Source organism: Carettochelys insculpta, chromosome 2 (genome assembly GCF_033958435.1).
Source record: "Carettochelys insculpta isolate YL-2023 chromosome 2, ASM3395843v1, whole genome shotgun sequence".
NCBI classification, from domain to species: Eukaryota; Metazoa; Chordata; order Testudines; family Carettochelyidae; genus Carettochelys; species Carettochelys insculpta.
The window spans coordinates 198,757,481-198,771,565 of record NC_134138.1 but is presented as its reverse complement, the minus strand read 5'-3'; the positions used below and the strand labels follow the sequence as shown (position 1 = coordinate 198,771,565).

The 14,085-nt window shown below is 49.3% G+C and overlaps 1 protein-coding gene across 2 annotated transcripts in view; it reads left to right on the top strand.

The window, feature by feature from the left end:
• NEK11 (NIMA related kinase 11) overlaps window positions 1–6,661 on the top strand; it is a 186,205-nt gene extending 179,544 nt beyond the window's left edge. For both annotated transcript variants that reach the window (XM_074986116.1, XM_074986115.1), the window contains exon 16: window positions 6,364–6,661. In XM_074986116.1, the coding sequence (XP_074842217.1) occupies window positions 6,364–6,568 (205 nt within the window). In that variant the 3' untranslated portion in view covers window positions 6,569–6,661. The remainder of the gene's footprint in view (window positions 1–6,363) is intronic.
• Window positions 6,662–14,085: the final 7,424 nt, after the last annotated feature.

Below are 14,085 nucleotides of genomic sequence, written 5' to 3'. Positions count from 1 at the left end.
TGAACAACACGAAAGGAACAAGATGATAGCAGGATGGGAGTCGGGGGGAGGTTTTCATTTCTGATTGTGTGTGAGATCAAACCAGTAACAGATTCTTCTGCTAAGGGACCTTTTAAAAAGTGCTGAGGACTTGTGCCAGCTGCATGTGCTGTAGTGCATCATTCTATGCTAATGAGGGCAGGTAGTGCTTCCAGTTACATTCAGGAAAAAAATAGATACATTGCAAGCCCCATTTTAACAGTCATTGCTGCTTGACAAGAAAACCAGAAGAGTTCACATTAAATGGGAATTTAAGAGTAGAGTAATATCATTGCCCTTCTGGGATATTAGTAGTCAGTGCTAATATAATAGGGTGTTCAGCTGATGTTGATTGTCCTGTAGACATGCACTGAATAGTGCCATGATACTGTGCACAAGGCTGTTTTCTCTGCTTCTGTGATTTGCCCTTTTCCGCTCCTCCTTTTCATTATAGTGCTGACATTATGGAGTTGTTGCTGTCCCTTTGGCAAGCTAGGCTGTCACAAGAGGTTTATCAGCCCCACCAGGGGTGCTAGCAGTGTGGCTTCACGCTGCAGCTGTTCATGTACAGAAGAGGGAAGTTTGCCCACTTTTGAACTTTTAAAAATAACTGTAGGGAAACAAGCTGCGCCTTCAGGAGAGCTTGATGCCCCATGTGCATGTGCCATGGTGCAGCTTAAAAAGCTAGTGTCAGCACCATGGTGCTTCTGTGATTCCTCCTTGTATGAGAGAGCAAATATGGTACCCTGAACCCTGTAGTGGCAGTGGGGAAGTTACGCCTGGTATTGAAGGGTTAGATTAGATGTTTCTGATGCCATGAAGATGCTGATTGTCAAGGTGCAATATATGATAAAGGCCCAATTTGAAGGACACCAAAAATTATTCTTGATAGAACCTTTAAATGGTTTCTGAGTCATTTCTGGAGTGTGTTAGACTTTTTACTAGCTGGGTGATATCTTATCTCTGTTGTAAAGACTTTGTAATAATAAAAGGTACCAAGCATTGAGTGTGCAGAACTGGGATATCTTAGGGAGTAAAACTAGTGACATCCTGCCAGAGGAGGGACCCTTGAGAGCAAAGTCTGTTGCAAGTGCTAGTAAATGTCCCAAGGAAAATGCTACCAGTTTATTTTAATACATGACAAATAAATTAACATGTCAGATACAGCCCTGAAGATATATAAAGAAACCTTATTTGAGGATGCCTGGCTGCCACAATGAATTTCAAGGGAAAATCCTCCAGAACAGGAGCATCTGTTCATTACTGAAGTGCTGGCAAAAGTATACAAGCAGATTTCTGGAATTTCTGCAAAGGAATCCCATTTGGCCTGCTGCTATTTTGGCGAAGTGCAGGAAATGATTGCTTCTTAAAGGGGAAACCGTGCAACTCTGATATTAAAACAAACAAAATATATGCAGTGAACATTTGTGCATCGGTGCGCAAAAGGAAAGAAATGATAGCATGTGCAGTCACAATGTATATAACTTTGTCCATCTCTATGCACTCATTAAGATGCAATCTCATGCAATCACATACTTTTGCTGAAATAATACACTATCAATTATTGGCTTTCAAAAAAGGACCTGATTGCACCTACAGAGGTGGTTTCCAGGGCTTCTTATGAGGGATTTGGTCCTCTCTTAAAATTATCCAGGCTGTATTTTATGCTGTATATTTCAGCATATTTTTCAGGAACAAAGTATAAATATTTCCAGCACAATTTATTTTAATTCTGTGTTAGGCCCCAATCCTGCAGTGAGTTCTATGTGGCTACTAAAGCTGAACAGGTTTAGATCAGCAGGTCTGCACAACATACATCTGAGAGTTTTCAGGGTGCTTGCTGGACCAATATCATTGACTTTCAGTAAGCCTTGGAGCCCCTTGGACATTTCAGAGAACTTTTTGTGCTAGTATTTAAAACAAGTAAATGGGACATCCCAGGTAATTAATTATAGGCTCATGTCTCAGGTGCTCACCCATCTCCCCCTGGCTGCTCCAGGGAACAGCTTTCTTCTAGGACCAACACCTCCCCTTGCAGTTGCTCCACATGTTGTCCTCTCTCTCACTCTGTGGCCCTTTTCCCACACTGAAGGCTGCAGCTTACCATTTTGTGACTCAGTCCTCTGGTCAGGTTACTGTGTGGTGTCCCCTTCTGGACCTGCTGCCTCAACATACCATCTCATCAGTGACTACTAGGGGGGCCGGTCCCACCCACTACTCCAGGTTCCAGTTCAGGATTCTAGTTCAGTGAGGTTGGGGTTTGAGCTAATGTTAGCTGTTCTCTTCCTGGGCTGCTTTCTATCCACCTCCCACAGGCTTTCTTTTCATTCCTTCTCTTTTCTGAGTATGCTCCTTCCTCAGAGCCCAGGTTCTTCTCTTTCCCAGGGTACCCTCCTTCTCTCTCTTATGCACAGAGAACAGCTGCAGGCTTCCTCCCTACCACAGGTCTAGTTGCCAACTTCCTGGCTCAATGCTAATCTAGCCGCAACTTTTCAACACAGCTCTGCCAAGCATTGCTTGTCTGGCCTAAGCCCTTCATGTGTGGCCTATCTCACTAACTGGCCCTTTCTCGGCTTCTCAGGAGTGCTGTAGGGTGAGCATGCCATCACAGCCTGCCAGCTTGACATCAATCCTGGGCAAGATAATGGAGCAGCAGATATAGGACTCATAGGAGAGTACTCTAATTAATGCCATTCAACATGGATTTATGGAAAATAGACCCTGTCAAACTAACTTTATATATATTTTTGATGAGATAACAAGTTTGACAAAGATAATAGCATTGATGTAATATACTTAGCCTTCTGCAAGGCATTAACATGACACCGCCTGACATTTTGATTAAAAACACTAGCAAGAGATATAAAATTAACATGGCACCCATTAAATGGATGGCTAATTGACAGGTCTCAAAATGTAACTGTAAACAGTCATCAAACAGGAGCTAATAGGGGTACCTCAGGGAGTGGTTCTTGGCTTTATGCTATTCAGCATTATATTAATAACTTGAAAGAAAACATAAAATCATCACTGATAAAGTTTGCAGGGGAACAAAAATTGGGGGTTTAGATAACAATGAAGAGAGTGGGTCACTGATTCAAAATGACCTACACTGCTTGGTAAACAATATGCATTTCAATAAGGCTGAATGTTAATGTATACACCCTGGAACAAAGAATGCAGGCCATGCTACAAAGGAGGGACTCTATCTTGGGATGCAGTGACTCTGAAATGGCGGCCCTGGTGGATAATCAGCTAAATATGAGTTCCCAGTGAGATGCTGTGCCCTGAGGAGTTAATGCAATACTTGCATGCATAAGCTGTCCTGTCAAGTAAGACTAGAGATTGGTTATTTTACAGCTATACTGGCATGGGGGACCTGCTGCTGGAATACTGTGCCAGTTCTGGTGTCCATAGTTTAAAAAGGATTTTGATACATTGGGAAGGATTCAGAGAAGAGCTGTGAGACTGATTAACATGTTGCATAATGGTACCCCAAGAAGTTCAAGCTATGTACATAATAAAAAGTAAGTTAAGGGGGGTGGGGCTTGATTGCTGTGTAGAAGTACCTCCATAGACAACAAATATTTAACAGTAGGCTCTTCAGTCTAATGGGAAAATGTAGAACATGATCCAGTGGCAGGAAGTTAAAGCTAGATGAAGTCCGACTGGAAATAACATTTTGCTGGGAAGGATAATTAACCATTGGAACCACTTACCAAGACTGGATGTTGTTTTTTCTGAAAGATCTGCTCAAGGGATTATTTTGGGAAAGTTCCATGACCTGTCCCATGCAGGAGATAAGACTAGCTGATCAAAATGCTCCTTTCGCTTGGAGCCTGTGAAATCTATAAATAGATACACCTGGTGCTAGCTGAAGAATCTAGAGCTAAGCCACTTCCTTTATTGGTCATGTTTAGGAGAATGCTGTTTTGTTCACAAGGTAAAATGAACAGAATCCCTTCTGCAAACACCTGCACCTTAGCATATGGGTTTATGACAGCCTGAGGAGGAAATTTACTGCAGTTGAACCTCTATAGTCCGGACTTCTGTCATCTGGCAACATCTGTGGTCTGGCATCTGAGGATGCTGTGGGGCTGGAGCACTCTCAGGGAAAAGCCAGACCCTGTGCTCAGCAACTCCTTCCCTTCCATCACAGAGTTTCCAGAGCAGCACTAATAGTTGATTTGTGGCCTTAAAGCTCAAAGAAGGAGTGGGAGGAGTGGGGACAGTGAGCACTCAGGGAAAGTGACTTGGTGCTGCAGAGACCCATAACTGTTAGCCAGAAATGCAGCCCAGCAGCCATGGGGCTGCGCTCCTGGCTCCCGTCTCCAGGGCCCTGCAACTGCCTTACTTCCTACTCCAAGCACTGTGCTGTTCCCACTCCATCAGCGATGGGCCCTCTGCTTTTGCCAGAGAGGAGCCCTGAAGCTGATGGCAACAGTGGGGCCAGCATTGACCTCCCCTGGCCTGGAAAATTATTGAAGTCTGGACCAGTCAGGTCCCAAGGGTGCCAGACCAGGGAGGTTCAATGTGTACAAGATCTTGTTAAGGTATCAATAGCATGCCCCTGACCTCTGTAGCACTCTGTTACTTGTGGGTTTTTACATGTATCATTACATTGTTTTTTTAATTCAGTGAGCGGTCTTACAATTTTCAACAGGTATCTTTGTGTGAATTAGTATTAGGTAGCTATGGCTGGGTCTACGCTTACTCCCAGCTTTGGAGGGGGCATGGTAATGAGGGTGATGGGAGATTACTAATGAAGTGCTGCGGTGAATACACAGCACTTCATTAGGCTAAGTCTGCCCTGCGGCAACTTTGAAGTGTCAAACTTGGAAGTGCCGGCTCACATGTAGTCTTGGGCACTTAGGCTACGTCTACACGTGCAGCCAACATCGAAATAGCTTATTTTGATGTTGCGACATCGAAATAGTCTATTTCGATGAATAACGTCTACACGTCCTCCAGGGCCGGCAACATCGATGTTCAACTTCGACGTTGCTCAGCCCAACATCGAAATAGGCGCAGCGAGGGAACGTCTACATGCCAAAGTAGCACACATCGAAATAAGGGTGCCAGGCACAGCTGCAGACAGGGTCACAGGGCGGACTCAACAGCCAGCCGCTCCCTTAAAGGGCCCCTCCCAGACACAGTTGCACTAAACAACACAAGATACACAGAGCTGACAACTTGTTGCAGACCCTGTGCCTGCAGCATAGATCCCCAGCTGCCGCAGAAGCAGCCAGAAGCCCTGGGCTAAGGGCTGCTGCCCACGGTGACCATAGAGCCCCGCAGGGGCTGGAGAGAGAGCGTCTCTCAACCCCTCAGCTGATGGCCGCCATGGAGGACCCAGCAATTTCGACGTTGTGGGACGCGGATCGTCTACACGTGCCCTACTTCGACGTTCAACGTCGAAGTAGGGCGCTATTCCTATCTCCTCATGAGGTTAGCGACTTCGACATCTCGCTGCCTAACGTCGAAGTTAACTTCGAAATAGCGCCCGACGCGTGTAGCCGTGACGGGCGCTATTTCGAAGTTGGTGCCGCTACTTCGAAGTAGCGTGCACGTGTAGACGCAGCCTTAGAAGTGCTCGCGCTACTCCGAAGTGCCTTTTGCTCCCCAAGTTTTTGGGGAGTAAAAGGCCCTTCAAAGTTTGACACTTTGAAGTTGCTGCGGGGGAGAATTAGCCTAATGAAGCGCTGCATGTTCACTGCAGCACTTCATTAGCAGTCTCCCATCACCCTGATTACTATGCCCCCTTCAAAGTTGGGGGCAAGTGTAACAAGCCTGTGAGTGTATCAGTGAAGTACAGACAGACCCTCTGATTCAAAAGAGACTGTTATTTTAGCAGAAGACTAATGTCTCTTCTGCTCTCATTGCATCTGGTACAACAGCGTTTTGGTAAGTGATTAAGGGATGATTTATGGATAGTTAATGTTTGCAATATGCCACTGGAACATTGTTTAGTGTATTTTTATAAAATCCAGAGATTGTAAATATGCATCTATGAACTGGAATCACTGTAGAATGTTTTTTAAAGTGGTTGATCAAATTGGATCTTAAGAGTGAAAACCTGACTTCACCGATGACTGTGGAAAAAGCACCATTGATTTTAGTAGTGCCAGGGTTTCATTTTATGACTCTCTTCCATATTAAAAATGCCAATAGGGAAATTCCATAGTGAGCTTTGTTCCGGGCAAACGTAGTTCCTCATTGATCTTAAGCAGAACTCCAATTTGTTTGGGAATTTCGGTAACTTTACCAGATCAGGGTCTCATGCTACATGTTTTAATATGTGAAATGGATTGATTTGTAAGTAACCTCTGTAAAATTTTTCTGTAGATCAGCAGTTCAGAAGTTGGGAGCAGACGTATTTGAAAAGGTTTACAGCTATCTCAAGACAGCAAGACAGCAGAATGCAAGTGAGGATGAGATCCGGGAATGTCTGGAGAAAGTGGTTTCTAGAGCAAGCGACTGTTTTGAAGTGGATCAGCTTCTCTACTTTGAGGAACAGCTGCTTGACTTAGCTCAAGATGCTCCAGTGTAAAAGACACACCAGGGATGGACAGCACTGGAGAGATGTGAAAATGCTGAGCTGCACCCTTTCAAGTACTGTAGTATTATGGGCCAGGGAGGGGCATGTCAGGCTAACCATCTGTTTCTTCTTTGAGTGGTCCCCGTGGGTGCTCCACAATAGGTGTCGGGCTCGCCCGGCACCGCAGGTCGGAAATCTTTCAGCAGTTTCTCCTGGATCGCGCATGCGCCGGCACGCGCCGCCCCCCTGTACACCCCCCGGCTGCGTGCGTGATTCAGTCCCCGCCAGTTCCTTCTCAACCGCCATCGGCTGCAGACAGAATCTGCTCAGGCTAAGGCCAGAGTCAGATTAAATAGTGTTTTTTTTCTACGTGTCATTTGTTGTTTTTGGTTATTAAAAAAAAAAAAAGAGAGAGAAAGCAAAGACAAAGAGAATATCAGCAAAAAAAAAATAAGAAAAAAGAGAGGAGCGGAGAAGAGAAGAGCGGACGTGAAGGCCATTTAGGCCGCCCGCTGCCCCGCAGGCTGGTGATCACTCTTTGGGGTGGAAAGGCACGGATTAAGTGCTAAGTACCCTATTAACAGTAAAGGACTCACCGCAATAGCCTCTTCAGGTTTTAAAAAGCGTGAGTCATGCCGTGAAGCTATGCCGGCCTCCGTGGGGCATAGCGAATGCATCCGATGCCTGGGGGAATCACAGGCTACCCAGAAGTGTTCTCACTGTGCTAAGCTCACAGCCAGGGCCAGGAAGGACAGAGCGATAAGGCGTAAAATGCTCTTGTTGATAAGGCTCTCCAGCCGGACTTGCCGGAGAAGCCTCACCCAGAAGGGCCCTCTGGGTTGCATAAGAGGAGGGCAGTTTTTCTCTGACCCCCTCAGTGCAGAAACGGAGGAAACTCTCCCTGGCTCAATCCTTGCCGGCGTTTGCAGCGAGCAGGACGAGCGGCGCACACAGCCCCCAGCCGCATACTCAGGCATGCGGCAGCGCGGCAGCACACATGGCAGAGGCTGAGCCTCCGGTTATACAACAGCCGGCACACGCGGCGCCTAGAGCATCAGCGAGGCAAGCGCCAGACCCTGCGGCACCGCCACAGGCAGCACCGGCCCCCGCGGCACCAACGGTGCAGGGGCGCCAGGCACGGAGCCTGCAGGCACCGGAGGAGGATACCCGCGCGGCACCGCAGCTGATGGTGCCGAGCGCGGCGCTGACAGCGGGGCCGAGATCCCCGGCACGGAAGGGGGCAGTGCCGGCCCCGCAGGGGAGGGGCAAGGCAAAATCAAAAGCCCGGCACCACAGTCCATCTCCGGACAGGGCTGCGCTGCTGTTAGCACCAAGCCCTCCCCTGTGATACACACGCCGCACCGAAGGCCTGTGTCTCCACCGGCCCATCCGGAACCTCCTTCTCCGTTCCTCCAACCAATGTCACCATGGCTTGGGCCACCTTCACCATTTCTGGGATTGGATCCCCTGGAGTACTATCACAAGCCAGTTTCACCTCTATCTGTATCGTCGCAGAGGTCTCGCTCTTCCAGACATCGGGGGTACACACCCCGTGAGTGGTCTAGGTCTCCATCCCCGGACCCTTGCCCATGCTGCCATGGTCATCCTTATCATGCTGGACACAGACACCACAGGCCTACACCCCCCCCAGCCCACTCAATACCCCTGTGGGCACTCCCGATCGGGGACGGAAACACAGTTGTCTCAAGGGGAGTTAATTTTAGAACCCCGAGACTTTCCTTCACAATCCTCCAGCGAGCAAGTGTATCATCGACCGCAGGAGCCCGAGGGTTCGAGGGAGGTTTACCCTAGTGGTTCCTCCTCATCCTCCCCAGATGAGGCCATGGCCCCCGGGGATGTCTCTCCCCCGGATGACCTTAAACAGTTTCAGGAGCTGTTTAAAAGGGTGGCTTTCACGCAAGACATTCAAACTGCACAGGTGCAAGAGAAACATCACAAACTCCTGGAAAATTTGAGACCCCCTGCTTCGTCCAAAATTGCTATTCCGCTGGACGAAGCCGTTCTGGAGTCAGCCATTACTATATGGCAGACTCCGGCCTCTGTTCCGCCTGTGAACAAGAGAGTGGATAAGAAGTACTTCGTCCCGGCAAAGGGCATGGAGTTCCTCTTCAGTCACCCACAACCAAATTCTTTGGTGGTTGAGTCATCCCAGCAGAGGTCAAAGGCTTCTCAGTACAAATCGGGGGATCAGACAAAGATGCTAAGAAGCTAGAGCTGTTTGGCAGGAAGGTATACTCCTCTTCTACCCTGCTGTTGAGAATGGCAAATTATGGGCACACCTAGCAAACCATAATTTTGATAATTACTCCAGGCTTACTCCCCTCATGGATTCACTTCCAGAAGACAAAAAGCCGGTGTTAAAGGCGATTATTCAAAAGGGCTATGCAGCATCGTGGACGGGAGTCCAGATTGCCCTGTACGTGGCGGACACGGCGGCATGTTCAACGGCTACAGCAGTGGTCATGCGTAGAGAATCCTGGCCCCAGACATCGGGTATCCCGAGGGACCTACAGGTGAAGATTGTGGACCTTCCCTTTGATACACAAAAGCTGTTTGCAGACTCAACCGACTCGGTCCCTCACTCCAGTAAGGACTCGAGAGCTACACTTAGAACCTGGGGCATTTATACTCCCCCATACAGGAGGGAAAAATTTTATCCTCAGCAAAGACGCTACGCTTACAACCACATCGTGCTCAATATCAACAGGGCTACAGCCAAGGGCGCTATCAACAGCAGCAACAGTACAGAACTCCTAGTCGACGTTCTCAACAAAGCCGTATGCCCTCGGGTCAGGCCCAAAGGCAACAAGTTTGACGGGTATGTCGGGGGCTGCACTATCAATACCCTCGCTCAATGCCACTCTCATCTCATGTTCCATCATCACCTCAGACCGTTCCACTCCCAATGGCAAAAGATCACCACAGACAAATGGGTGCTGGAGATCATAGCCACGGGTTATGCGATCCCCTTCCAGTCGCTTCCACCGACGAAGCCTCCCACGAGGCCTCACCTCAGGGACGCTGCCACAAGGCGAGGCTCAAGCAGAAGGTGAATCACCTTATGTTCATAGGGGAGGTGGAAAGAGTGCCGGAATAATTCCAGGGGAAGGTTTTTATTCACGCTACTTCCTACCAGAGAAGAAAACAGGAGACTGGAGGCCCATCTTAGATCTTCGGGGCCTCAACCATTACTTGCGCAAGCAATGTTTTCGGATGATCACAGTTGCCTTGATACTCACGGCACTGGATGATGGAGACTGGGTTGCAGCACTTGACTTACAAGATGCTTACTTTCATATAACAATCCACCCGGCACACAGACGCTTCCTCCGCTTCACGGTCAGCCAGGAGCACTTCCAGCACAGGGTTCTTCCGTTCGGCCTCTCCTCGGCCCCCAGAGTCTTTACCAAAACCCTGGCAGTGGTGTCAGCCTACCTGCACAGACAGGGAGTGTTTATTTTTCCCATATCTGGGCGACTGCCTGCTAAAAGGGGCCTCGAAGGCAGAGGTCTCACGCATGATACGCGTCACAGCGGACATGTTTCTTCGCTGGGCCTAGTCATCAACCTCGCAAAGTCAAAGTCCGAACCCACACAACATATAGAGTTCATAGGGGCACGCATAAACTCTATCACAGCAAGGGTGTACCTACCCGACGCCCGCTTCCGCACCATCAGTTCGCTGGTGCAAGTCATCACATACAGCCCCACGGTGCCGGTCTTAACGTGCTTACAGCTGCTGGGCCACATGGCGGCAGCGACGTTTGTGGTACAGAATGCCAGGTTGCACATGTGAAGCCTGCAGCATTGGCTGGCGAGCGTTTACAAACCGGCATCCCACACTGTCCACAGGGTGGTGTCGCCCACAACAGAGGTGCGCAGATCCCTGGCGTGGTGGGAAAACCCTGAGAATCTGCTAGTGGGGGTGCCTTTTCACCAACCACAAATTTCTGTTTTTTCTTACTACCGACGCCTCCCGCATAGGATGGGGAGCGCACATCGGCGACAAGGTAATGCAAGGGCTATGGTCCCCTGCGGAACAGACACTGCACATAACCATGCTGGAGCTCAGAGCAGTGTTCAACGCCTGCAAACATTTTCGAGATTACCTACATGGCAAAGTGGTCAGGATTCAATACCTACAATACCTCCACTATGTTTTACATCAATCGACAAGGAGGAGCACGATCCCGTGCCCTATGTGCGGAAGCAGTCCAATTGTAGAATTGGTGCATCGCCAACAACATAACGTTGAAAGCCTCGTACTTGCCGGGCGCTCACACCGTGAAAGCAGATCAGCTGAGCAGGCGCTTCGCAATCACGCACGAATGGCAGATCCGCTCCGATCTGCTACAGCGCATTTTTCGTACATGGGGGTTTCCCCAGATCGATCTGTTTGCCACAAGGTCTTGCACAAAGCCAGAAGGGAGAGAGCTCGCATGATACTCATAGTCCCACTTGGGATCGGCAGCAATGGCTTCCCTTGCTTTTGCTCATGTTGGACCGCCCACGGCTCCCTCTACCGGTGGCGCCGGACTTACTCATGCAGGCTCAGGGGTCCATAGTGCACCCGCAACCTCAGGGTCTGCACCTACAAGCGTGGCTAATCCATGGCTCAGCTCTTTAAAGAGCACGTGTACGGAGGGAGTACAACAAGTCCTGGAATGTAGCCGAAGGACCTCCACCAGGAGGACTTACAAGCAGAAATGGACTCGATTCACAGCCTGGTGTTCCGCCAAGCAGTTAGCTCCCCTTGACGTTCCTATACCTGTAATACTAGAATACTTGGACCTCAAGAGAGGCGGGCTTTCTCTATCCTCGCTAAAGGTCCACCTCGCCACTATGGCTGCGTCTACACGTGCACGCTACTTCGAAGTAGCGGTGCTAACTTCGAAATAGCGCCCGTCACGGCTACACGTGTTGGGCGCTATTTCGAAGTTGAAATCGACGTTAGGTGGCGAGACATCGAAGTCGCTAACCCCATGAGGGGATGGGAATAGCGTTCTACTTCGAAGTTGAACGTCGAAGTAGGGCACGTGTAGATGATCTGCATCCTGCAACATCGAAATAGTGGGGTCCGCCACGGCGGCCATCAGCTGAGCGGTTGAGAGACGCTCTCTCCAGCCCCTGCGGGGCTCTATGGTCATCGTGTGCAGCAGCCCTTAGCCCGGGGCTTCTGGCTGCTGCTGCGGCAGCTGGGGATCCATGCTGCATGCACAGGGTCTGCGACCAGTTGTCGGCTCTGTGGATCTTGTGTTGTTTAGTGCAACTGTGTCTGGGAGGGGCCCTTTAAGGGAGCTGCTTGCTGTTGAGTCCGCCCTGTGACCCTGTCTGCAGCTGTGCCTGGCACCCTTATTTTGATGTGTGCTACTTTGGCGTGTAGACATTCCCTCGCAGCGTCTATTTTGATGTGGTGCTGCCCAACGTCGAAGTTGAACGTCGACGTTGCCAGCCCTGGAGGACGTGTAGACGTTATTCATCGAAATAGACTATTTCAATGTCGCTACATCGAAATAAGCTATTTCGATGTAGCGTGCACGTGTAGACGTAGCCTATATCAGCCTTTCGGCATGCAGAGGAAGGGCCCACGGTATTCGCCCATCCTATCGTTACCAGGTTCTTGAAGGGGCTGGTAAACCTGTATCCCCCTCGGAAACCGCTTCCACCATCCTGGAATTTGGACTTGGTGCTCAGCACACTATCGGGTCCACCTTTTGAACCATTAGCCACAGTTCCCATACGTCTCCTTACGATAAAAAAAAAAAAAAAGCCTTTCTCCTTGCAACTACGTCAGCCCGCAGGGTGAGTGAGCTCGCAGCAGTGATGGCAACGCCGCACTGCACAGTATTCTCAAAGGAGGCGGTAACCTTAAGGCTGCACCCAGCCTTTGTTCCAAAAGTCTCTTCAGAGTCCAATGTTAACGAGCCAATAGTTTTACCCTTGTTTTACCTGAAGCCTCACAGCTCCGGCAAGGAGGCACGCCTGCATCTCCTGGATGTGAGGAGGGCGTTGGCCTTCTACATAGACAGAACTAAGTCCTTCCAGAAAACGAACAGGCTCCTAGTCTCTCTCGCTCCCAGGTCAAAAGGAGAAGGTCTCTCTTCACAGAGAATCTCTAGGTACGTTGTGTCTTGTATAAAAATGTGTTACGAGCTTCAAAATGCTCCTTTGCTGGCCCCGCCCAGGGCTCACTCCACCGGGGCGGTGGCGGCGTCAACAGCCTTATTCAAGGGCATCGCGTTAAAAGACATCTGTAGAGCGGCGACCTGGTCATCCTACGACACCTTCGCCGAGCATTATGCCCTGCCTCGGGTATTCAAAGAGGATACCCGTCTGTCGACAGCAGTCCTCTCGGGGGCAAGCTGCACATAAACCGATTACCCACCTCCTTACTTGGGTTACTGCTGGGTAGTCACCTATTGTGGAGCACCCACGGGGACCACTCGAAGAAGAAAGAGAAGTTACCCACCTGTAGTAACGATGGTTCTTCAAGATGTGTCCCCGTGGGTGCTCCACCACCCGCCCATCCTCCCTGCTTCGGATCTCTGTCTAGTGTTTTTCAGGAGCATCCGAGGCTGTTGGTCAAGGAACTGGCAGGGACCGGATCACGCACGCGGCCAGGGGCGCGCAGGGGGGCGGCACACGCCGGTGCATGCACGATCCAGGAGAAACTGCTGGAAGATTTCCGATCTGCGGCGCCGGGCGAGCCCGACACCTATTGTGGAGCACCCACGGGGACACATCTCGAAGAACCATCGTTACTACAGGTGAGTAACTTCTCTTTATTTCTTCTTATTTTATTGCACAAAGAGGTTTATTCCCTTAGGTCCAGATTCTTCACCCATATTTGTCAAAAATCAGGGTCCCTGTGAGGACAGTGGAAGTTTTGCTTTCAAAGTCAATGGCAGCAGCAGTGGGCTCCAATCAAACCAAGCACTTGGGCACATATTTAAATGCTTTGCTGGATTTGGCCTTAGACAGCAGCATGTATGCGTATCTCTGTGCACACATACTCACGTGTGCACCTGTGTATATGTGGGTACTTAGTTATCAGAAATCATGTTAGTTATTGCATTGTTGAAGGTCTGTATTTCACTTGTGTGGCCTTTGAAAGAGCCAGGCAACAGAGAGAAGGAAGGAGAGAGAGAGCAACATGAGGCCTAACTTGAAGCCTGCTGAAGTCCATGGAAATGTTTCCAGGAACTTATGTGGGTTTTAGATAAGGCCCATAATGCACAAATAGAAAAATAAATCCCTTTTGGCTTGTTCACAGATCTTGTTAACTTTTCGTCATTGTATTTATGTTACTACTACTACAACTACTACACCCTTGTACTCTGAGCGGAACATAGGTCATCTACAAGTCTCCTCCACTTCACTCTGTTTCGGGACAAAACTTCTAGCTGGCTCCAGGAGTACCCCAGTTGCTGTCCTTTAATCTCAGTAGACCTTCTCCATATTGTCTGAGGTCTTCCTCTTTTGCGTTTTCCTTGCGAGTTCCATGTGAGA